General features: G+C 39.2%; 1 protein-coding gene across 1 annotated transcript in view; it reads left to right on the top strand.

Annotated features, from left to right (window-relative positions):
* LOC126481961 (E3 ubiquitin-protein ligase MYCBP2-like) overlaps positions 1-26,080 on the top strand; it is a 147,436-nt gene extending 121,356 nt beyond the window's left edge. The window contains exons 13-17 of the mRNA XM_050105924.1: positions 18,783-18,910; positions 20,097-20,300; positions 25,280-25,392; positions 25,780-25,866; positions 25,955-26,080. Of these exons, the coding sequence (XP_049961881.1) occupies positions 18,783-18,910; positions 20,097-20,300; positions 25,280-25,392; positions 25,780-25,866; positions 25,955-26,080 (658 nt within the window). The remainder of the gene's footprint in view (positions 1-18,782; positions 18,911-20,096; positions 20,301-25,279; positions 25,393-25,779; positions 25,867-25,954) is intronic.
* The last annotated feature ends 561 nt before the right edge of the window (positions 26,081-26,641 follow it).

Genomic DNA, 26,641 nt, shown 5'->3' with positions numbered 1-26,641 from the left:
ACTTCAGAAGAAGGTCTTTTGGCTGAAAGCTCTCTTGTTTAGCAGTCTACTTGGTGTGCCTGTCTGCAACTCAACATCTCCACTATATGATGAGCAGCAATCTATTATTATTTCATTCTCGATTTTCCATTGTTTGATTTTACTCATCATCTACTAGATAGGTATGTCACTCTACATAGGAAAAGTGGGAAGGATAAATGTAGATAGCTGCAAGCCAATATTATGTAACTGTGTTTTCAATTTTTTAAATCAGAGAGTAGTTGCCTGTCCCACTAAGGACTTCCAGCATTGTTTAAGAAATGGCAAGAACTAGGCTGTTCTTAATTTCCCTAAATCAATAAAGATAATTGCCAGAATGTTTTGTTAAAAAAGACATGGCTAATTTTGTTGTCATTTTCCAGAATGGCAAGCCTTCGCAGAAGGTTCGTATTCACAGTCTCATGCAAGAGCAGAGCAATCTAAAATGTAAGGCCTTACAACTTCTATTCCCTGCGTAAATCCTCTAAGTCAACTTACTCTTTTTTTTTTTACCACAGCAGTCTTTCAACATGTTTGATGCTGTCCTCTATCTTCTCTATCTCATGCTAATATTTCATCCCTTGAAGCTACTGAAGAACTACACCTGACATCTTCTGCTGTCTGTTTTGCCTATTTTAGTCTTTGTTATGCATCTACTATTTTCCCCTTGTAATGATCCAAAGTTGGCACTTTCTTATCTAAACTGAAGCTACAATACCGTCTTTTCATGTGAATAATCCGGTACCAGAGGACGTTGCTATTTTTTACGAACTTTTCAATTGTTGCAATTTCCTTATCCTGTTTTGAAGCTGTTGAGGATGTATTGTATGCTTAGAATGCAAGATTATAAAGACTCTGGAAAACCAGTCTTGCTTATACTTTTATGTTTAATTTAAACAAATGTAAATAAAAACATAATTATGAAAGTTAACATAAATTATATTTCACAATGAATTTATACTTTTCATTGTGCACAAACATCACTGTTTGTGTTTAGATCCTTGCAAATATTTCAAAATTTATCTATGCTATATTATTTTCTTAGGTCATGTGATGGCACCAAGTGATGCGAACATTCTATTGAAACGTAGGCTTCATGTAGAAGAGTTGTTTTCTGCTTGATGTAACTGTTGTTAAGATTGAGTCTAGGTTGAGATGTAGTGTGTATAAACTTTTCTTTGTGGTTCCAAAACAGATATTTCAATGTCATTATACATGAAAACATCATAATAAATCAAAAAGCCAAGTGTAAAAAATTAGTTTTCAGTCTTCTCAAAAAACTCATACCTGAATTATAGAAAGCTCGGGTCAGTTATTACAGCTCCTAGATAATTACTGCCAACGAAAGATAAGTGTCACAACATCATATATCACTCTCTCAGAGGATTTTATTTAATGTGCAACATTAGTGATGATTCACTATGATTGCTGTTAGTATTCTTGTTGATTACCATCTGCCATACCACATGAGGATGTTACACCCTCTACTACTCCTTCTAGTGCCAAATTAATTCTCCTTGGCCACTGTAAGAGATTTCTCACTAACCTGTCCCTTCTTCTGTTGATGGTCTACCATAGATTCCTTTCCTCACTTATTCTTTATAGTACTTTTTAATTTCATACTTTATCTGTCTATTGAATTTTTAACATTTTTTGATAGCACCATACTTCAAATTCTTCAAGTTTCTTCTTTGGATTTCTAATGGTTCAGATTTCACTTCAATACAACGCCATGCTCCAAAGGTTCCATTTTTGGGAACTACTTCTTCAGTTCCATACTCAATCTGATACCTATAGTAACATATTGTCCCCATACCCTCCGCCCAGCAGTTTCCACCCTCTATGTCCTGTCACCTCCTCCCCTTTCTTGTCTTCCACCCTCTTTGTTTGCCATCCTCTGCCAATGCACCCACCCATATTTCCGCAATCCTCTCCTTTTTCACTCCATTTCCCCACCTCCCTGCCCCACAACCTCCTGATTCTGTGCCTGTTGGCATTCTAGTTCCCGCACACTTCACCAGAGTGTTCTTTCCTTTCCCTATCCCCTCCAGATTGCTGCTTCCATCTCAAGTGATAGTTGCACTCTGGGTTGAGCTGCCAGGGTTTGCTGTCACGTGTGCATGAGGTGTGCTCGCTTGTGTGAATGAATGGTGCGTGTTTCTCTGTTTCTCTTCTTCTGGTGAAGGCTGTGGCTGATGGGCAATCTATCTTTTGCTACATTGTTGCTTTTATTAATGAAAGCATACTTTGACTCTATCAATCCACCTTTGATGTCTTCCTTGCTTCTGCCATCCTGTGCAGTCTTGTTTTGAAGTTAACAGAATTCATCCAGTACTTCCACTATTGTGTCAGTCCCTATTTTGATGTTAGGCAAGTCATTTTTCTTTCTGCTACTCTCCATCGCTAATGTATTTTTCTTGTTTATGCTTAAGTCATATTCTGTAACAGGTATGGTGTCTATTCCTGTCAATTGATCTTTTAAATCTTCATCTTCTCTCACCAGAAGGGCTATGTTGTTTGCAAACCTTAGTGTTCAAATCTGCTCCTCCTGACATTCATTCCTTTTCAGAAATTTTCCTTCACTTTCTACACTGATTTTTTTATATACAAGTTGAACAACAGTGATGATAATCTGCAACCATGCCTCACGCCCATCTTGAACTTGTATTCAGGGGTATAATTTGATCAGTGTGTTGCTCATTGTTGTTCACCTTGTTAACTACTTTCTGTTCACAGTGATACTGACCTCTGTTACATCATTTGCTGCTATGGATGATGATGATGATGATGATGATGTTAAGCTACGCTCATCTGACCGGAAATCCTCCCCCTCTTCACTCTTAACAGCTGCTGCAATTGCCAACAGAGTGAAGGATACAGTTTTAGGTCCTGTAGGTTCTTCACTAGTCCATTATGGTATAATGCCAGTGCACAATGTTTCTATAGGAATGACAGGCTTAAGTCTCCACATAGCTTTTACCTCATCTGCCAGATCATTGTATTTGGTCGTCTTCTCATTGCAGATGATTTGAAAAAGAATTGGTGTAGATACAATGATGTCTTGGTGGAAGCCTTATTAATCACTGTTATGTCAAGTTGATTAAAATGGATTGTGTTATTGGTTACTGAGCTCTGGTTCTAGTAAAATTTTAATTTTTTATTTTCTACCCCAGTGAGAACATTGTTAAGTCGTACATTTACATCTACACTCTGCAAACCACTATGAAGTCCATGGCAGAGTGTACATCCCATAGTACCAGATATTAGGACTTTCTTCCATTCGATTTATGTATAGAGTGTGGGAAGAATGATTGCTTAACTGCCACTGTGTGTGCTGTAATTAGTCTATGGGAATGATACAGAGGGAATTATAGTATTTTCCTGGATTCATAACAAAGTTGGTTCTAAAAACATTCCAAATAGGCTTTTATAGGATAGTTTGCATCTATTCTGAAGTATCTGCCAGTGCAGTTCTTTCATAACCTTCATAACACTATCCCATGAGAAAACAAATTTGTAAACATTCATGCTGCCCTTCTTTGTATTCATTCGATATTCCTTGTTAGTCCTATTTGGTACAGGTCTCACAAACTTGAGCAATATTCTAGATTGTGTCGCACAAGTGATTTGTACTATGTAGACTAATTACATTTTCTTAGTTTTCTACCACTGAAATGAAGTCTGCTACCTGCTGTACTTACAACTTAACCTTTATGACATTTACATTTCATGCTACTACTACGTGTTGCACCCAGGTATTTGTATAAGTTTACAGATTCCAACTGTAACTTGTTGATAATATAGTTGGAAGATACTAGATTTTGTTTTGTTTTTTTGTTTTGTGAAATGCACAAGTATACTTTTCTGAACATTTAAAGTGAATTTCCAATCTCCTCACCAGTTTGAAATCTTATCAAAATCTGATTGGATATTTGTTTACCTTTATTCAGACCATACTTCCTTATGGATAACTGAATTACCGGTGAAAAATCTGAGGCTGCTATTACTATTATCTGCAAGATCATTAATATGTAACATGAACAGTAGGGACTGTAACACACTTCCCTGGACACACCTGAGATTACTTTACGTCTATAGATTACTCTTATTTTAAGAAAACATGCTGTGTCTTCCCCACTAAGAAATCCTCAATCTAGTCACAAATCTTGCTTGATAGTGCATATGACCATATTTTTGATAATAAGCAAATGTGCCTTACTGAGTCTTTCAGACATAAAGAAACACTATATGTAGCTGACTACCTTGTTGCGTGCATGGCTTTCAGGATGGCATGTGAGAAAAGTGTGAGTTGGGTTACACGTGATCGATATTTTTGGAATCCATGGAGGAGGTCATTCTATTTGAGATACCTCATTACGTTTGAGATCAGAATATGTTTTAAGGTTCTCCAACAAGAGGAAATAAAAAATACCCGGTGGTAGTTTTGTGGATCACTTCTGCTACCCTGGCAGTTTGGCATCAGTAGCCAGAGACTGGTCATGAGTGTGTGAGTCGAATATGTATGTGTGTGTGTGTGTGTGTGTGTGTGTGTGTGTGTGTGTGTGTGTGTGGTTTTTTTTTTTTTTTTTTTTTAATTTCTGGCGAAGGCCTAGTTGGCTTTATTTGTGACGGTCTTTTTGTTGTGCCTGTCTGTGACAGCATTTCCACTATATGGTGAGTAGCAACTATCCGTTTTGTAATATTGTTGCATTCCATCCTGAATTTTCCATTGTTTGAGTCTGCAGCTCTTTTTATAGATGGGTGTGACCTATGCTTTCTTTCAAATAGTGAGCACAGTTTTTGTGTAAAAGATCTTTAGTATATTATGACTAAAAAAATTCTGTATAAAATCTAGTACACATTCCACCAGACCCTTGAGTTTTATTCAGTTTCATTTGTTGCAGCTTTTTGCCAGTGCCACTGCACTAATACCTATTTCACATGTCCCTGCAGTGATATGAGAATCAAATTGGGGCATTATGCCTGAGATTTCCTTTTCAAATAATAATTTGAAAACAGATTTAAACATTTCTGCTTTTGCTTTGCTATCTTCAATTTCAATTCCTGTCTCATCCAAGAGTGTCTGAATATGCCACTAACAGCCTTTACATACTATCAGAATTTCATCGGTTTTTATGAAAGATTTTTTGATAGTATTCTGCTCCAGTAGTCAGTGAATGCTTCACATGTTGCTCTCTTGACAGCCAAATGCATTTCATTCAGTATCCCACTGTCTATAGCCAAATGGTTTGTTTTACACTTATTATACTGCAATCTCACTTTAGAAGTTTATTTGACCATGACTGTATGTATAGAGTCCTTCCAGTCATGAACTGTTCTACTACGTGCATGTATGTCCGCTGCATAGTCAAGTATTCTTTTAAACTTGAGCCATATTTCCCTTACATGTGTCTGTCCTGAGCTAAATTTGCATGTTCCTCATCGGGATATGACACTAATGCTTCTTTATTTAGTTAACTGAACTTATAAATCTTTCTACTTGTTTTATTTGCTCTTTGTACTTTGGTAACCATTGTTGCTGTTGTGTCTAGACAAGACAGCCTAGACACAATGAGAGGAAGCCGAAAGGCACGCGCTTAAACTCACGCAGGCTGGCGTGAGGTCTGAAACAGGATACGTAATGAATGCTATAAAGAAAAGTACGTAGCTTCTGGAATACTTAACTTTAATCCATAATTGTATAACATCACTCTTGATGATACATGCTTCATAATATTAATTAGCAATTGAATACGGCGCCTTGCTAGGTCGTAGCAAATGTAGCTGAAGGCTAGGCTAACTATCGTCTCGGCAATTGAGAGCGTAATTGTCAGTGATCCCCTTCTGGCAAAGTCGTCTGTACAACTGGGCGAGTGCTAGTAAGTCTCTCTAGACCTGCCGTGTGGCGGCGCTCGGTCTGCTCTCACTGACAGTGGCGACACGCGGGTCCGTCGTGTACTAATGGACCGTGGCCGATTTAAAAGCTACCACCTAGCAAGTGTGGTGTCTGGCGGTGACACCACATTTGCTACAACTGCCCCATGTTCACTGATACCAGTTTCAATATGTACATCCTCAAAAAGGTCAGGTCTAGTAGTTTTCATTAGATCCAGTACATTTTTTGTCATGAGGGGGATTCTGAACTATCTGTTCTAGGTAATTTTTGGGGAAGGTATACAGTAATGTTTATTAGGATGTCTCATCACAACCATCACTAACAAAACAGTAATTATTCCTGTTGATTGTTGGATAATTACAGCCTCCTCCAGTGATACAGTGTGATTGATGAACTTACTTACCAGCAAACTGAGGTTTCCTTTAAAGTTTTCAGTTACGTCAGCAGGTGAGTCTGCTAGTCCATAGAAGGAACAATTATAATTTTATATCCACCCGTAATACTGGGTATTGTCCTAACTGTCTCACATGCAACTTCAGTTTTTATCTGGTGAATTCTAGTTTCTTGTCCACTGTGACAATTACACCATCTCCATCTTCGATTCAAACATAAATTTTCCCCAGAAATCTCGCTGCTGACAATTCCAGGTTTTAACCAGCTTTCTGTACCCAGTATTATCTGAGCTTCACTGGGTTTTATAAGTGTTTCAATCTCTGACACGTAATTGCAAATGCTTCAGCAGTTAACCATTAGGAATTTAATATCCTCTCCTGTGTGGTGTTGGGAGGATTGGGGGGGGGGGGGATTTCTTTGGATCTTCACTGATATTTTCAGGTCTCCTACAGCTATCATAATCTTGACTGGCTGGAGAGTCACCTAATCTATTTAAAAAATAAAAACAACCTAAGTGCACCCCCCCCCCCCCCCGACACACACACAGTCAGCTACCTGGGTAACAGCCTTTAATGTATAGTGCACACCTGACTCATTTACAGAGACCCTAAAGATCTCAAACCTATAGCGCAAGTCTATGAAGTCACAGCCTAGCTTGTCACAGAATCTTCACAGTATCTGGTTCAAGTCTTCCACTTAGCTCAGAACCAGGGGCCACGATCTGTTCTGAGACAGCATATTCTGAGTTTCATTGCGACTCCATTAGCAATCACAGATAACTGGCTTCATTTGTCCCAACATGCACCATAATCTTCAGTTTGTTGTATCTTGTTCTCTTAGTGGCTGCTATAATAGTCTCATCGACATGATGAATGAGTCCCAGGCAAAAACACTGAGGGCACATTGGTGTTCTTCCCATATCTTACTGCCATTTCCCTGCATTTTTGAACTGCTGATGATTAATAGATGCCTCCCCTTTTGCATTTGCCTCTTCCTGATACAAGATATCATATGTTTCCAACAGATAAAGTGAGTCTCACTGGCTCAGTTTCATTTTAAGTAGAAGACAGCACCTCAAACTCGTTTGTTAGGGTGATGCGCACACCATCCTGAGTTCCCTGTACAGGGCACCTAGACTTACCATTGCCAACCCACTCACAGTGAAGTATGTGAGTAGTGATAGTTTCAGTATTTCATGCAGAGGAGACAATCAACGGGCAAGGATAGTACTTGAGTTACCTTTGACATTTGTGGTATATGACTCTTGGTAGCCATCCAAACCCACCCATTTCTGGCAACTTCCAATCACTTTTCAGTAGTCGGAATGATTTCCAGCAGCTTTCAAACAACAACTAACTCATGTCGCACCTGGGATTAGCCCAAACAGTATACATAGCAGAGCTGCAGTGTGGCTGGTGCAATATTTTGCTTAACATGAAACAAATAACTTTAAACTAAGCTTGCTGGTTCACTTTTAGTGTATAGATCTTGTATGCTACAAATATTACCAGTAAATTTTAAGGACTGCAGTGATCAACAGGCAAAGTGAGATATCAGAATAACTTGATATAAAATTTACTGTTTCTTTGAAACATTTTTGATGTAATAATCACTAACACATTCAACAATAACGTTAATTTACATTGAATGCAGACAATATAAACTCCTGTTAGAAAAGAAAACTAATGCAACATGATATGTTGGTAATTTACAATAACTCTACTTCAGATATGCTAATCTACAATGAAATAAGTTAAGCATAACATTTGTAACTTACAAAAAGTCTCAAAAATGTATATTTGGAAGTATCTGAAAATTTTCAAAAATCTAAGGCTTGAGATCTTATTCTGAATTGATGCGGCAAGAAAACCAAGAATGTTTTACATATCAGTGCTGTTGCGAAAGACTTCGTTCTCACACTGAAATATTGACACAGTTAATGAAATATTATGTGAGACAACATGAACAATAAAACATTAGAATATTAGAAGTTTGAACTGAACCTGTCTGGCACATGCAGTCTCACACAAAGGATAATTCAGAAGTTGGCTCACAGATGTAAATAAATATTCAGTTTGCATGGATTTTTTACAGAGCTGAATTTGAGATACCTTCTCCACTGTTGCGCCACAAATGAACACTGCAGCATCAGTTATCACAGTAAAAATTGGAAAAATTGTGGAGCGTCCTCAGAGCATGTCTTCTGCTGGGGGCAGTTAATAGTGTATCTGTATGTATGGAGCGAAGCCTTTCGTTAACTGATACCGTTGGTCTAACATCTGGTGGATTGTTTTGGTGAACTCATCAAAGTCATACATTTCAAACATTCTGTTTGAGCCAAGCTTTTACAACCAGATGTGATGTGTAATATGGTGTCCTTTTGATCCTTGCACTTCATGCACCTATCATTTATTTCTTTGCTCTTTCAGGATATAGTTTCTCATCACAGTGAGCTAATCTTATACAGGGTGTTACAAAAAGGTACGGCCCAACTTTCAGGAAACATTCCTCACACACAAATAAAGAAAAGATGTTATGTGGACATGTGTTCGGAAACGCTTAATTTCCATGTTAGAGCTCATTTTAGTTTCGTCAGTATGTACTGTACTTCCTCGATTCACCGCCATAATTTCATACGGGATACTCTACCTGTGCTGCTAGAATATGTGCCTTTACAAGAACGACACAACATGTGGTTCATGCACGATGGAGCTCCTGCACATTTCAGTCGAAGTGTTCGTACGCTTCTCAACAACAGATTCGGTAACTGATGGGTTGGTAGAGGCGGACCAATTCCATGGCCTCCACGCTCTCCTGACCTCAACCCTCTCGACTTTCATTTATGGGGGCATTTGAAAGCTCTTGTCTACGCAACCCCGGTACCAAATGTAGAGACTCTTCGTGCTCGTATTGTGAACGGCTGTGATACAATACACCATTCTCCAGGGCTGCATCAGCGCATCAGGGATTCCATGCGACGGAGGGTGGATGCGTGTATCCTCGCTAACGGAGGACTTTTGATCATTTCCTGTAACAAAGTGTTTGAAGTCACGCTGGTACGTTTTGTTGCTGTGTGTTTCCACTCCATGATTAATGTGATTTGAAGAGAAGTAATAAAATGAGCTTTAACATGGAAAGTAAGTGTTTCCGGACACATGTCCACATAACGTATTTTCTTTCTTTGTGTGTGAGGAATGTTTCCTGAAAGTGTGGCCATACCTTTTTGTAACACCCTGTATAGCACTGGAAATTCTTTACGTACTGATGCAGACTCTCATGCATCAACTAATTGATTGATGCTCGCTGATCAAAATTATCTGGGCTGAAATCATTCACACTTTCCTCTGCAGTTGTTTTTTATTATTACCTTGGCCTTAATTATTTCTGTATCAGACCTTGGGACTGCGTGGGTGTTTCTGCAAGATTGAGGTGATGTGTGATTAATGTCTGTGGCTTCTATTGCTTTATGAAGTGATGAGTTTCTGTTGTGAAAATATTGCCTCAGAGCCCCCAGTTCTTTTTTCTGCAGCTGCTCAGTGTCTGTTAGCCCCTGCCCCTTTTCTCGTGTGGTATTAAACTGTTGATTTAGCGTGATGGATGCTGTACTTTGTGGTAATTCCCCGTGTTTTCTTTCATATCTCTTGTAGGTCTGTTTTTGTCCACATAATGAGAAGGAAAGTGTAAGTTAATACTGACACCACATGTGAATTAATATTGCTGAAGGTGTTTTACCCATTTGGATTCAGTTTCACAATTGAGGTAGTCTGTTGATGTATGTGGTCATGATGTATTATTTTATGGTGTGATGCAACAGATGTTTTTCATTAAGAGTGCCTAAATAGTTGCAAGTGTTATATTCATTAATAGGTTCAATTATGTTTCCATCACTCTTCTCAAATCCAGTAGCTTGAGTCTATCCCTTTCTCATGTTCACTCTCCTGCAATTGTCTAAGCCAAATGACTCACTTAAGTTTCCAGATAACATTCCTACTGCTTTTAGGAGCAGTGTTTCTATTGGCACATATAGTTTAATATCATCCATCTACATCAGATGACTTAACATAGAGCTTAAGCCAGTATTATTATTATTATTATTATTATTATTATGCACTGAGGTGACAAAAGTCATGGGATAGTGACACACACATATACAGATGGCATAGTATTGTATACACAAAGCATAAAAGGGCAGTGCATTGGCAGAGCTGTCATTTGTACTCAGATGATTCATGTGAAAAGCTTTCCAACGTGATTATGGCTGCACAACGGCAGTTAACAGATCTTGAACGCAGAAAGCTAGTTGGAGCTAGGTGCATGGGGCATTCTGTTTCAGAAATCAGTTGGGAATTCAATATTCTGAGATACACAATGTCAAGAGTGTGCCAAGAATATAAAATTTCAGGCATTACCTCTTACCATGGACAACCCAGTGGCCAACAGCCTTCACTTAACAACTGAGAGCAGCGGCGTTTGCGTAGACTTGTCAGTGCTAATAACAAGCAGCACTGCTTGAAATAACTGTAGAAATGAATGTGGGATGTACAACGAACTTATCTGTTAGGACAGTTTAGCGAAATTTAGATCTAATGAGTTACGGCAGCAAACGACTGATGTGAATGCCTTTGCTAATTGCATGACATTTCTTGCAGCATCTCTCCTGGACTCATGACCATATCAGTTGACCTTAGACAGCTGGAAAATTGTGGCCTGATAGATGAGTCCCAATGCCAGTTGGTAAGAGCTGATGGTAGAGTTCAAGTGTGGGGCAGACCCCATGAAGCTATGGACCCAAGTTGTCAACAAGGCACTGTACAAACTGGTGGTGGCTCTGTAAAGGTGTGACTTGTGTTTACATGGAATGGGCTCATGTTCCCAAACAACAATGGAGTTTTTATGGATGACAGCATATCATGTCTCCCAGCCACAGTTGTTTGCAAGTGTTTTGAAGAACATACCAGACAACTCGAATGAATGATTTGACCATCCAGGTCACGCGATATGAATCCCATCGAACATTTATGGGGCATAATTGAGAGGTCAGATCATGCACAAAATCCTGCACTGGCAACACTTTCACAATTATGGACGGCTGTAGAGGCAGCATGGCTCAATACTCTTGCAGGGGACTTCCAGTGACTTGTTGAGTTCATGCCAAGTCAAGCTGCTGCACTATATTAGAAGATATCCCATGACTTTTGTCACCTCACTGTATTGTTATACACACATAGGCTACCACAGGACCATCAGAAGTACATACTTGATATGAGATTTTCACAGGTGCCACACTTCTATCAGCCTTTCACTAAGCATTTTATTCCTTTCTTTGGATCAGGTTCTTTCTGTCTTGAATTTATTGGCCTGAAACATCCTAGCAGATTGAAACTGTGTGCCGGATCAAGACTCGAACTCAGGACCTATGCTTTACTTGTGCCAGTACTTTGTCTCATTCTGGAGTTTATTAACATGTTGGCTCACTTAGGACTTGAGTACTTTGTGGTTGAATGTTTGTCTGTCTTGTAAATCTGTGTCTGTTATGCCAGCATCCTTCTGACTTCAGTGGTCTCCTTCATTTTCTTAATGTTTTCTCCAAGATTTGTTTAGTTTGTTGGGGGTCTGACATTCTCTTGATATGCCAGTAAAATTTCAGTCGACATTTCTTCATGTTACGTATCTGTTTGGTTTCTTGTCTACTTGACGATCTGTAGCCCTCCTGTCTTATTGGGCCCTATGGATTTTTCTGATGATTCTTGTTTCTAGTTTATTGATATTTTCTTGTGCACCTTTCTGAGTTATGGCCAACATTTCTGATATGTATAAGGTTTCTATCTTGATGACAATATTGTGATATTTCACTTTTACAGTGTGTAATAGGCGTGATTTATAGTAGAAGTTTCCAGTCTTTCAGAAGGCTCTAGTCATCTTTTGATTTCTCTGTTCATAAGTGCTTCCTCTATCCCATTTGCTGTGTCATCTACTCAAGATACTTGAATTTTTGAATTCTCTTTATCTCGCCATATTTTGTCAGAAGCCTTTTTGGTGCATCCTTGTTTGGCATGTATTCTGTTTTCTCAAAGGAGATCTGCAATCCAACCATTTTAGCATTCTCTTTCCTGTCCCCAATTTGCTTTACTGCAGTTTCCATGTTGCCTGTGAGTACTGCAAGATAGTTTGTGAATGCCGGTCAGCCAATATCAAATCCTTTGGTTTTCCTTCCCAGCCTGATTGGTTTATAAAGTCTCTGTATTTTAATTCTTTTTCCCATTCCCTGACACCTTTGTGTAATAGTATGTTGAATAATGTCACTTTCGTAGTCTAATCTCAAAAGGCTCTGATAGCTCTCCCGTGAATATAATATTGAATTTGGTGTTTATTAGTGTCATTTGATAAGGTTCACTGTCTTCTCATCGAGACTCCTTTCTTCCAGTTTTTGATCAGTGATAGTCTATCTATAGAGTTGTATGCCTTCTTGAATTCCATAAAGGTGCACGAGATCTTTCTGCTTCTCATCATATGGTCTCTCTGGACTGTCTTTAAATAGAGTAACTGTTTACCACAGGACCTTCCCAACCTGAAGCTTGGTTTGTATTCTCTATCTTGTTTCCCAGTTGTAACTGTGTGCTGTTTAATAAGCATTGTGATAGAATGTTGTATTTGATGGGCAGTAAAAGCATCCCTCTGTAATCATTAACATTGGTCCTATTCCTTTTCTTATATAGACAGTGTATAAATGCACACTCCTCATCTTCTGGTTTTACTTCAGTCTCACTTACGTCTTTATGATATTTTTTATTTCTTTGATGGTATTCGGCCCATCTTCCTTCAGTAGTTCAGCTATGGTGCAATCTTCTCTTGCTGTCCTCTTGTTTTCCAGTTTTGTGATTCATTTCCTGATTTCCAATTCATCTGGTGCTTTTGACTTAAAATTTCTCTTGATGTCTTGGCTCTTTGGGAGCCTCTCTGCCGGTTCAGGACAATTTAGTAGTTCACTTAAGTACTTCACCAGTGCCTCACAGTTCTCTTTGTTGTTCAATGCCAGTTCTCCAGCCTTTTCTTAACACAGATTTTGTGGTTGGCATCCTGTGATTTGGGCTTTAAATGTATTGTAACAGTATCCGGTATTATAGTTTCATAAATCTTCCTCTGTTTCTTTTAACTGACTCTTTTTGTATTCTCTTTTGATTCATCTGATGCCTCTTGCCATGTGTTTTCTTACCTCTACATACCTTGGGTCAGATTGACTTCTATTTTGCCACTGTTCTCTTTGTTTTATGCTATTTTCTTGTTCCCAGTTGCTTTCTTGCATGTGTCATTCCACAATGAATGTCCGTTCCTTTCGATTAGAGGAATTTTCTCTTTTGTTATACTGATTATCCTCTCTTTGAGTTCGTCCCAAGTTGTGGCTATGTCTTCAATTCCTCTTTGATGCTTGGTAATTTTAATTTTCTCATATTGAACTTTGATATCACCATGGTCATCTAATTCATACTGTTTGATGTTGGCCTGATTTTGCTTTTGGTGAGGTAATGATCAGAGGGATCAGAGTCCGTGTTTGCCACTCTTCTGACTTGTAAACTCATAATTTCTCTGAAGTTGTTGTGTGCAATTGCTGCATCATTGATTGATTTGGTATTCTCATTCATGACACCACGTCCCACCACTACTCATCCTGAATCAATTCCTTTATAGAAACCTAGTGAGGCGGTGCAGCAGTTAGCACACTGGAGGGCAATGGTTCAAACCCATGTCTGACTATACGGATTTAGGTTTTTCATCATTTCCCTTAATTGCTCCAGGTAAATACCAGGATGGCTGCTTTTGGAAAGGGCATGAATGATTTCCTCCATCCTTTTTTAATTTGAGCTTGTGCTCCATATTTAACAACTGCATTGAACTCTAATCTTCCTTCCTTTCTTGTTTCCTTGGCAGAACCATGCTTATCCATCCCTCATTGATGTAGATCTCCAGTTCATCCAGAATGGATTTTTCCTTTTTTTTTCTTAGTACACTATCTGTACATATTTGATACTCCGCAAGAAATAGCTGCAACAGCTGATGACAATGAAGATTAAAAATTAAAGTCAAACCACCATAGATGGATTATGACACAGTATCACTTACCAAATTAGCCAGTACTGTATTGTCCCATTTGTTGCAAGTATATAATGACATAAACAAGATAGAAGGTGGTAGTGCCCATGGACACAAATGTAGTTGCACTGGATAAGATGGACAAAGGAGAATTATTGAAAACTATTGTTGTTGAATTTGGTATTGGAACTTCATCACTGGTAGATTGGTAGAATAACTGGAAAGAAATGAAGATTTTTATTTTAAAATGACAGTTTGAGTTGACAAAATCATTGCTTTTTATTCATCTGCCAAAGTTGTTGATAGTAGTGATGGGCCAGGTGAAAAAATAGGCATTTGGTCTGAAGACATTATAACGCACACTGAACCAACAATGTACCATCACAAAATAATGGTTTATTTGGAACAGCAGGCAGAAATGAGTTTATGAACTGCTAAGGAATGATATTAGAGAACTGCAACTCAATAATAATGTTTCTGAAACTTCCTGGCAGATTAAAACTGTGTGCTGGACCGAGACTCGAACTTGGGACCTTTGCCTTTCACGGGCAGGTGCTCTACCGTCTGAGCTACCCAAGCACAACTTACACCCCATCCTCACAGCTTTAGTTCCGCCTGTACCTCGTCTCCTACCTTCCAAACTTCACAGAAGCTCTCCTGTGATGCTGCAGAACTAGCACCTCTGGAAGAAAGGATATTGCCAAGACATGGCTCACCACAGCCTGGAGGATGTTTTCAGAATGAAATTTTCACTCTGCAGTGAAATGTGCGCTGATATGAAACTTCCTGGCAGATTAAAACTGTGTGATGTGGTGTGAGTCATGCTTGGGTGGCTCAGATGGTAGAGCACTTGCCCGCAAAAGGCAAAGGTCCCGAGTTTGAGTCTCGGCCCAGCACACAGTTTTAATCTGCCAGGAAGTTTCATATCAGCGTACACTCCGCTGCAGAGTGAAAATTTCATTCTGGAATAATATTTCTTTCATATACAGCATGCTTATTCAGAAATATCTTTCCATTTGACCAAGTTGTGATAAAGTTAAAAATTTACACAAAATATTTAAAAACCCGTTTAGATTAAATATCCTTCATTTTAAGCTCTCGGTATAGATATTTTGATGTATTATAGTGCATAGAAATTTGTTGTCATGTGTAGTAATTGAAAAATGTAAAGTTATTACTCTAGCTGAAACTAAGTCTGTACAAGCCCTTTCAGAGCCCACAGCCAACCTTACTGCATCTTTAAATCATTCCTGTGCCTATGTTTTGTAGACTTGGGTGATACTATCAGTGAGTTTCACTCACAAAAAGATCCCTGAACATTAAAAAATTATCAGGTCATGGCAGAGATGCAAATGGGAATGCTATGAGTGATCTAGCTTAGCAGATGGACTTAGAATCTGCTGAGTTTCAAAATTTAAATTTTGTCTAGTAGCTGAAGCACTGTAAACTTTATCAACTGTTTCTTGTGTAATGTCAAAATACACTTTCACATGGTGTCAGATTCTTTTCATGTTAAGAAAATTGAATTGAATTTCATATTTTCAAGAAACCACTTTATGGCAAGATGTTAAATGAATTTTACTGACATGATTAGCAACTTCTCCACATATTTCTAAACTGATGGTGAGTGTGGACCCTGAGACTCAGCAGTGAGTGGAAAACTAGGATTTATTACTACATACACAGCTTTTGTAAAGGACATGATCACATTATATGATTATGAAGAGTTTTTTTCAGAATATGTCTAGTGGTCTACAGAGTGTGTTTTTCTTCTATGTTGTCAGTTGCTACTCCACTAAAACTACATCATAGCTGCAACAGAGGGGCTGTTTTGTGGGGAAAACATCTGTAGGAACCTGCAGATAGGGAGACAGTCAGAGTCACTGATTTTTTCCAGTAATTTTCAGGTAATAGTACTGTCTGTCTGAGGTGCCCTTGTAGTGTGGGATAGAGAGTTCACAGTGTCATAACTACAAACTATGATGGTAATACTGTGTACTCCCCTGCAGTAGGTTACATCTACTGTAATGACCATGATAGTAAAATTAGAGAAATTCAATCCTATACAGAGGGCTACCAATGATTGTTCTGAATTTATAACCACCAAAAATGGAATACAAAGAGTGGGAAATAATGGGAAATAATTTTGTTTTACTATGTATCCTCCACGACACACTGTGTAATGCCTAGAGGAGTACAAATGTTAAGTTGAGATGGCTATGGGTAATGAGCTATATTGTTACAAAAAATGTACCATGGGGAACTCCACAATGAAATTATTTCATCAACATGCAACATGTGAGAAAAGTTCTAAGGCTATAGGGATTCCATGAAAATCAGTGTTTCATATTCTGACAAATAAGCTGAAAAAAACTGCATGATAGGTCCCTCACTGCTTTGTGCTCAACAGGGGAGTAGAAGTCCAGACAGCGAGTAAAAGATCATACTCGTAGAATAGCAGAGGCATTCAGTTGTTGACAGGCACATGAGAGAGAATGACAACTTCTTTAGTTTTCAGAAGAAATCCTTTGACAAGCTAGAGTCCTACCTTGTGCTAGCTAGACACACAATGCTGCCGGGATTGCAATTCAGCAGATGGACTGTGTGAAGGAATGGGTTAATGGAGACAGAGGACAGGAGGGTTATACGAATGAAGGATGTACTGTAAAGTTAACTCCCATCTGCGTAGTTAAGAAAAGCTGGTGATGGAGGGAAGGATCTAGATGGCGCTGGTTATGAAGCAGCCATTGAACTTGATCATGTTGTGCTCTGCAGCGAGTTCTGCCACTGGATGGTCACTTCTGATTTTGGCCACAGTTTGGCAGTGACCATTCATTCCAATGGACAGCTAATTAGTGGTCATGCCCATATATAGTGCTGTGCAGAAGTTGCAGCAGAGCTGATACATGAAGTGGCTGCTTCTGCAAGTGGTCCTGCTTCTGATGATGGTGTAGGATAAACTTACTACAGAACTGGTGTCAGATGTGCTGGATAGGTAAATCCTACTAGTCTCACACATGGATCTTCTGTAAAGTTATGGCTACTAGGACACTGTGTTGGAAGTGAGAGTGGCATAGAGAAGGGACACCACTTTCAGAGGAGTGGGAAGGAGATTAGATAGGATGTTCCTTACCTGGGCATGATGTCACAGATCAGTTCTTTCAATCTGGGTTGGTACTGGGGAATGAGGTGAGTATTCTTTTGCATCTGATTCTTGGGGAGTGGTTGGAGGATTAGAAGACGGGAGGGGGGGGGGGGGGGGAATATTGTGTGGAAAATAAATCAGTTTGCGGACTAAGTATGGAGGGAGGAGGGGTGCGGTAGTGCCAGTCTGCCTGTGTAGGTCTGTGCGAGCTGTATAATGGGAAATGGAGTTCTCATCACTGCAGATATGCTGTCCATGTGTGGCAAGGTTGTAGGGGAGCAATGTTTTGGCATGGAAGGGGTGACAGCTTTCAAAATGCAGGGACTGTTGGTGGTTAGTGAGCCTTATATTTAGACATTGTAACTTTGCTGTAACTAAGATTGGATTATGATTGCCATGGAATTAACATTACAGAGAGAGTACCACATGGAAAAAGTGAATTGAATTCATTCAGTAACCGAACTGAAAAATGCACAAAAATCGACGTCAGTAGTTCCAGGCTGACCTGGTCATTCTCCAAGACATTGCTTGTTTTATGAATATTTAACTGGCTGAGAACACAAGCTTTCTCAGCACAATTTGATAAAGAAATCCTCTGGCTTATCAGCTGCATTACAGGATTGTCTTAATGCAATATTCCAACAAACTTCTGATGAAGTAAATTTGTGAAACACTACTGTGTGCAGTTTCATGAAATAATTTCATTTTATGAAGAAAAAACACAAATTGTTACAAATGTCGCTATATGATTGTGTTCCTACGAACCGTGCACAATGGGAAGCGTACTGCTTCACCCAATGTGAAAACTATGTAGCAGCATTAGATCTGATTATTGATGAACAAGGCCATGGTATTTGTGAAAAATAATGGAAGCATGATGAAACTAATTTCCTTACATAATGAGAACTAATTTAAATGGAAGTGAGTGCAACTATATCCACTAAAAACTGGAGAAAAGTAAACTGATTTTTAAAATTTGTTTGTAAATTAGAATTTAGTATTTTTTGATTCATTTATCTGATATTTGTTACATATGATTGATTAAATTGCTATTATTTTAAGCAGAAACACTCTGGTTTAGTTAAAATAATACTCTTAAATTTCACTTGTTTCACTAAAATTACTAAAATGCGGAAAAATAGAGTTCTTTTATAGATAGATTTCTACTGTATTAAAACATTTACATACTATAATGATATTTCAATAACTTGCATTGTTGTGATGTATTTGGTATTCTTTCAGAGAATGTGGTTGTGGTGAGGGAGACTCAGGTTGTGCTGAATGTGGCTGTTGCCGCATATGTGCGCGAGAGAATGTGGACAATTCAGAACTAGCCATCCTAGGTCCAAGTGGAGCAGGCGATCTAGCTGGTATGATGAGGCTAGATCTTATCTTTGGAGGTGATGATCAGAACTTTCCCCCCCTTGCCAAACAATGTTCTTTTCCATTAGAGATGTTTCTCTCAGTTCTCCACGCCTTTTGCATTAATAAAAAACATTCATTGCTCCTTTTAGATGACATGTATTTCCAAAATGATTGTGCCTTTCTTGTGTTTTCTTGGCACATTTGATTGGTATATAGGACAGTAATGAAAACTATGTTTCGGGTGTGAAGATTTCTCCATTATAGTCACAGTAAAATATCGTAACTCTGTTCCATTGTTAAATTAGTTGTATAATTGTCTAGGAGTTTAAAATAAGTGGCAAGCACCAAATATGATTACTGGCATCATAAAAGATGCTGTTAGTCCATTTAATCCAGTTTTACTAAGTCAAGCAGATTGTGTAAGCCTGTTGTCCACAATTTTCACTTAAGAAATGGATACAAGGTTTACCATGAAATTTTTATGTGCTGCATGGCTGTGTGAAAGTTCCAGTTGCAGGAAACTGCGAAAGAGACAGTGACAGTGTATTACAGTCTGTGTAATACCTTTAAGTACTGCATCCCGTAAATATATTGAGTACTGTAGCAGAGCAATACTTTTACAAAATCACTCTGTTATATCGTACTGCATCCCATAAATATATTGAGTACTATAGCAGAGCAATACTTTCACTAAATCACTCTGTTATAACATCTGTTCGTACAAACTATCTCTGATCCTAACTTCCAAAGATAAAATAAACTTAAGTTTGATATTATTATGTGTTTTTAGATTTTAATCTCTGTCAAATGTATATTCTTGCAATTAAGATTACTCTCATCAATTATGGATAAATTAAAACTATTTATGCACATTATTAAATAAGTTTGTAATTTTGGGAAAAAAGTTTTGAATGTGAAAGAACATTATTGTTATGTCTTCATTCTGTATGCAATAATCTGAACTTTTCAAAACAGTCATGTAATCCCTACGTAATTTTACCTTTCACGTTATGAGAAGTGGTTTGGAAAGTTTGAATAAAATCGGTTCTATTCCTATAAATTGATTGTCATTAGACATGAAGTTCTACCCAAAGAGTTTCATATAAAAAGTGTCATCCTGAGTTGTTCGATATTTAATTGATTAAGTTTACTTAAAATTTTATAATTCACATTAAATATGTTTTCCCACAGCAGGTCGACAAGGAGTGCAACTGCAGCAGCGTTTAGAAGAACGTCGTCGACGGCAAAGGAGTAAACAATCTGGCAAACAGCATGGATTGGTCTCTAGTTCAGCAAGCAGTTCTCGCACGAAAGGTTTAGGCTCAAGAGTATCCCCCGGCCCATCTGTCTCTGTTTCTCCAGCTGGGCTTAGAACTACCCATGCATCAATTGCAGGTTAGTGGACAGCACTGTTCACCAATCATGAATCGAGTTTACAGCTTCCATTGCATTCCTTAAAGGTCACATTCTTATTAGTATTGCAAGTGATGCTATCTCTGGCAGCTCAGGAAGTCCTGTCTGTACGTGTCTTGTGTAAATTGTAGGAGTCATGAGCTGAGTTTGCTGGTGGTGTTAGCATTCTATTATTGCAAACGCTCCAAGTGATTCAGTAAGTTTGAGATGGGGTTGAAACATAGTATGTTACAATGAATTGGGGTATTGGCTTCTTTGATTAAACTGTAAAGACAGTATATACCCTCAGTTTCAAAATGAAATGTATACTGACAAGGTAAATGTAGGCTAAGTCAAAACACATATTAATGTGCAACCTCTGAGACCTGTGTCACACTGTACTTGTTCATGCATGCAAGTCCATAACTGGCACCACTAATCCAAATAGTTGAATTACTGTAATTTTTGATGGCATGATAAGATGCAGTAACATCCATAAAATTAACTGTGTCTGCTTAACAGTTACCAGTGAAGAGGATATTAACAGCACAATACACATATACACATTGTAGTTCATTATGTCTTTTATCATAAGGTAGAGTGGTTCCTTCAAAGGACTGAACTCCCATCACCCCATCTTTGTTTTATGTTCAGTAATTCCTTGAGCAAATAACAGGGACCTTGCACTCAGTTATGGGGTTGCGCACTAGTACTCTACTCATTGTAACAGACAGCTTATCAGTGGACATTGCTACTTAGAGCAGTTACCTCAGGAGTAGAGAAGTACAGTATGTTAAACTACTGTAACATATTGTCACATATCATGACATAATATCAGATGACATAAATGAGGCAAAAGGACAATCTACCAATAAAAGGAAGAAGAAAAATAGGAAGATTATGGTTTTGTATTCTGGTGAAGGTTAGGTCACCAGAAACTGAACACAACTTCAGATTGGACATTATTGGAGAGGTCAATTGGCCATGTCCTTTCAGAGGAACCAGCGTGGCATATAATATAACTGATATAGGGAAATAAAAATCTGAATGGCTGGACAGGGATTTGAACCTTGCTCCATGTGAAAGTGAGTCTAGTGAATTAACCTTTTGACAACCTTGCTTTTCTTCTTTTCTTGGACGACTGATTGTTTTCTGGTACAGAAGGGAGAATGGGGTGGGGGGAGGTTGAAGAGTGTTGAATATGATAAATATAATAAAACAAGTGAGTAATGCACAGTAGAGATGCCACATTATTAGTCTCTTTCAGCTGCAATTGAAATACTTTAAGACAAGGTTTCTGCATCTACGTTCTCCTCTGCATCTGCTTCTACATTCATATTCTGCAGATCGCTGTAGAATGCAAAGTGGATGTCAGAGGGCAGTCTCCATGATACCACATATTACGGTTTCTTTGTGTTCCATTTTTGTGTAGAATGCATAAGAATGACCCCTGAAATGCCTCTCTGTGTGCTGTAATTAGCATAATTGTGTCTTTTTTTGCAGTCCCTATGATACAAAGGAGGGTGTATTATATTCCTCGTCTCCTCACTAACATTGATTCTGAAACTTTGTAAGTATGCTTTTTTGTGGTATGGTTGGCATCTTTCTTCAAACATCTGCCAGTTCAGATGTTTCAGCATTTCTGTGTTACTCTCCCATGGATCAGAAAACCCTGTGACCATTCGTGCTACACTTCTTTGTACACATTCAGTATTCCTTGTTAGTCCAATTTGGCATAAGTCCTGCACACTTGAACAATGTTCTACGTTAAGTCAGACAAATGTATTGTGAGCAGTCTCCTTTGTAAACTGACTACGCTTTCTCAGAACCCTGACAGTGGACTGAAGTCTGCCACATGCTTTACTTATCACAGCCTGTAATTAATTTAGAGAGAGATCCACTTCAGTTGTAGTAACTATTCATTCAAACCACAACCTGTTTTGGGGTCTTAAAATCACATCTTCATTTGTATGAAATTATTGTACTTAGTAACTCATAACATGTGATCAGGCCAGTCAGTGCAAGAGCTCCAACCACTGCATGTTGGTGGAAACTGTCCGCTGCCAATAGCCGCATAGTAGGAATGCCAACTACTACTGAGTGGAGGGCCACACCAGAGTGGCAGGGAAGGGGGTGGGGTAGTAGGGTATGAGAGGGGGGAGAGAAGAATTAGCGCTACCTGGCAGAGCATGCAGGGACTAGAAGGCATCAGACATCAAGACAATGCTGTCAGATGGAGTGTCAGGAGTTTGTATGAGTGTGTGTGGGGGGGGGGGGGGGGGGTGAGGAGAGGAGAAGAGAGGGGTAAAGACTGTTGGGTGTGTTAGCAGAGAGCAGCACACAGTGAGTGTAAGGGGAAGTGAACTGAGAGCAGGTGAGGTGAGAGAACGGAGGGAGTGGAACCTGTTGAGTGGAGGGTGTGGAGACAGTAGGTTATCATAGGTTGAGGCTGAGATAATGCTAGGAGTAGAGAATGTGTTGTAAGGATAACTCCCATCTGCACATTTCAGAAAATCTGCTGGTGAAGGGGAGGATATAGATGGTCCAGGTTCTGAAGCAGCTGTTGAAATCTAGCAGTTATGTTCAGCTGCATTTTGTGCCACAAGGTAGTCTGCTTTGCTCTTGGCTGCAGTTTGGCGGTGGCCAGTCATCCTGGTGGACAGCTGTTTTGCAGTCATACCAACATGTGTCAGCACAGCTGGCATATGACATGTGCCCTCCGCCACACACCGTTGGGTGGCTTGTGGAGTATAAATGTAGATGTAGATGTAGACTGTTTTCATCACTCGGCCAGTCTCCGATGAGATAGGATAAGCCTGGGACAGGACTGGAATAGGAAGTGCTGGCTGAGTGCATTGGGCAGGTCTTGTACTGAATCTTCCACACAGATATGATCCTTGAGATTGGTAGTGGCTTAGGTAAGGACTTTGGTGCTTTATGAGTGGTGGGAAGGATCTTGCGTAGAATGTCCATCATTTCAAGGCGTGATGATAGATCATCAAAACCCTGATGAAGGATGTGATTCAGTTGTTTTGTTCCAATCTGGGCTTATACTGGGTTTTAAAGGGAGTGCTCCTTTTTAGTGGTTCTTGAGGGTAGTGGGAGGACTGGGAGTGTGTGGGGGGATACTGTGTGGGAAATCTTTTTGCAGACTTGGTCTGGGTGATAGTGCCTGTTTGTGAAAAACTGTGTGAGATCTTCATTGCACTGGACAAAGGAGTTCTTGTCACTGCAGATATGCCGCTCACAGGTGGCCAGGTTGTATGTTTTTGTGTGTGTGTGTGTGTGTGTGTGTGTGTGTGTGTGTGCGTGTGCGTGTAAGGGATAGCAGCTGTTGAAATGCAGGTACTGTTGGTGGATGGTGGGTTTAATCTGGGCAGAGGTATGGATGGAGCCTTCAGAGAGGAGGAGGTCCAGGAATGTGGCACTGGGTTGAGGAGGACCAGGTGAATGGGATGGGAGAGAAGGTGTTGGGTCTGCGAAGGAATGAGGATAGGATGTCTTGGCCCTGAGTCCAGATCATGAAGATATTATCACTGAACCTGAACGAGACCAAGGGTTTGAGGTTTTGGGAGGCCAGGAAAGTGTCCTCTACATGGCCCATAAACAGGGTTAGCATAAGAGGGTGCCATGGGGGTGCCCATGGCTGTGCCACAGATTTGTCTGTATACTTTCTCTTCAGAGGAGAAGTAGGTGTGTTTTAGGATAAAGTTAGTGATGTGCATGAGGAATGAGGTGGTGGTTTTGGAGTTTGAAGGACCTTGGGAAAGATTGTGTTCAGTAGCAGCAAGACCATGGCATGAGGGATGATGATGTGTAGGGAAGTGGGATCAACAGTGACAAGTACAGATACAGGAGGTAAAGAGGTTGGTTGGGTTTGTGTACAGTTGTTGAAGGAAGTGGTTGGTATCTTCAACATGGGAGGCTGTATTTAGGGCAGTTGGTTGGAGGTGTCAGTCAGTGAGAGCCAAAATTCTTTCAGTGAGGGTACGACAACCAATTGCAGTGGAATGCCCAGGGTTCTTGGGTTTTTGAATTTTGGAGAGCATGTAGAATATTGTGTGAGATGTCATTGAGAAGAGGTTGGAAACAGATTCAGCAGAGAGGTTCTGGGAAGGGCCTAAAGGTTTAAGCAGGGATTGAAGGTTCTGCTGGACTTCTGGGATGGAGCCACTTTCTCAGAGTTTATAAGTGGAGGAGTCAGACAATTGGCAGAGACCTTCCAGGTAGTGGGGAAATCTTTATCTTGATAAGGTGAGGATCAGTTTTGAGACTGTTTACAGCTGTCCTTTCTTCTGCTAAAAGGTGTGTCTTCTTAGGTAGAAACTTGAGGATGCATGGTGAGGCCATATCGGAGGTAAGGAATTCCTGGAAGGTGACTGGGGGATGGTTATGTGGGAGGAGGAAGTCATGGTTGGATAGCGTTATGAACTGGGAGAGGCAGGGTTTAACATTGGGATTAGGTTGGCTTTGGTTGGAGGGATTGATGGCAAAGAAACATTTCCATTGAAGGGATTGGAAGATAGAGAGAAGATCTTTGACAAGTCCAACATGGTTCAAGTTGGGTATAGGGCTGAAGGTGAGGCTTTGGATAGGAGTAACTTTTCTGATTCAGAAAAATGTTAACACAAACGCAAGCATCATCTCCATTGAGATACATCCCGGGAGCAACTTCTACTACAGAAAAGAATTCATGGCCCCTTTTGTGATGTGTATTGTTGAAAACTAAGAAGAGGGAGCTATTTCTTTAGTAACCTGGCAACCATAAAGCAGGTAAATTAAGCATATGAGCGATGTTTTGTAATTTCATTACACTTACATTTATATGGCTGTTGAAACTTTGTGGTAGACTGTGGCGTGAACCTGTGATCTTTGGTTGCTGCAAGAAATGACTGTTTCCATTGTTTACAATTTTATTGTTATTTTTCTAATTTTTGATTATCCCTTTACTGAATGGTAAGACTGTACTTTTCGGGTGACAGGTGAAGAACAAGCTGGAGGAAGTGATGCAGAACGAGAAGCAACTCGCACAGCGCAACTGTTTCCAGCTCGTGTTGTTCTACCTTCCAGTCACGGAACATCAACTGTCGCACAGGCAAGTTCCTTTTGTAATCATAACTGTGTATCATTGTGTCCACCTGTGTAAATCTGTAAACTGTATATTTCAACCCTATTTTACATCAAGATGTTTTTCCTGTGTCAGTTATTACACACACACACACACACACACACACACACACACACACACACACACATACATACATACACACAGCCAAAAAAAATTTTAAAAGTCATGTATTTTCTTATTGGCACTGTTGCTGTCAGGTACATTCTTCAATCGCCAAACCCCATATATTTTGACATTTTTGTCAGTTTATCCTCATTCTGTTTTATATCACTGAGATCCACACACTAAAGTATCATTTTGTCAATTGAATTACTTCCTCTGCTAAAGAGTAGTGCACATTTTTGTCATTTATAGAAATCAAGAATTGGCACTTCTAAAAATCAGATTGACTGTATAATAATTGAAGTACAAGAACACCATAAATGCAGACAAAATATAAAAGTCAGAGGGAAGCAGACCATAATTTAGATCACTTTCTTCTAAAGGCCAGATTCAAGTTCTATATAAAGTAGTAAATGGTACTCTTAAGTTAAATGCAATGAAATTAATGTCTCCAAACATATCCAAACAATATGTTAAAGAAGATCAGATGCACAGTATTAAAGTAAAATGCAAAATGAAGATCATGATAATAAAAATGTCTGGACAGTTGTGAAAGAAAGTTCAATATTAGGATAAGATATACCAACTATAAAAGCCTTGGTTTGTTATTGATTGCTTGAATACTAATCAAAATGGACAGTTAATGAGGGACAAATTTATGCAAAAACCAACAGAAAAACTGACTTATTTCTAAAGAGAAACAGAAACTGACCAGGGAACTCCTTAAGAAAAAAAGAGGGTATAGAAATCACAAATTGCATGAGGATGAAAATAACCATCTCACAGACTCAGTAGGGTTGCCCCCTCCCCAAGAGCAGCAATACGTTTAAAACAGGAAATATAAAATTTTTTGGACTGTTGCTAACATACTGAAATACCACTTTACCAAGACAATGATATGAATTTGCCAACAGATGGAAAGAATAGTTTAACCAAAATTCTAAATGTTCCAGTGGCAGATAACTCACACAATGCCAAATATAATACTGCCCATCAAACTTTTCAAACTGTAGATTAATAGGATTTTTGAGCACAACACTAAAAATTTTGACAGATATGTTGTTACCAAGGATAAATTCCTATACCGAATATTCCCGAGATTATGACTAATAAA

Source organism: Schistocerca serialis, chromosome 5 (genome assembly GCF_023864345.2).
Source record: "Schistocerca serialis cubense isolate TAMUIC-IGC-003099 chromosome 5, iqSchSeri2.2, whole genome shotgun sequence".
NCBI classification, from domain to species: Eukaryota; Metazoa; Arthropoda; class Insecta; order Orthoptera; family Acrididae; genus Schistocerca; species Schistocerca serialis.
This window is presented reverse-complemented; position numbering and strand designations above follow the sequence as displayed.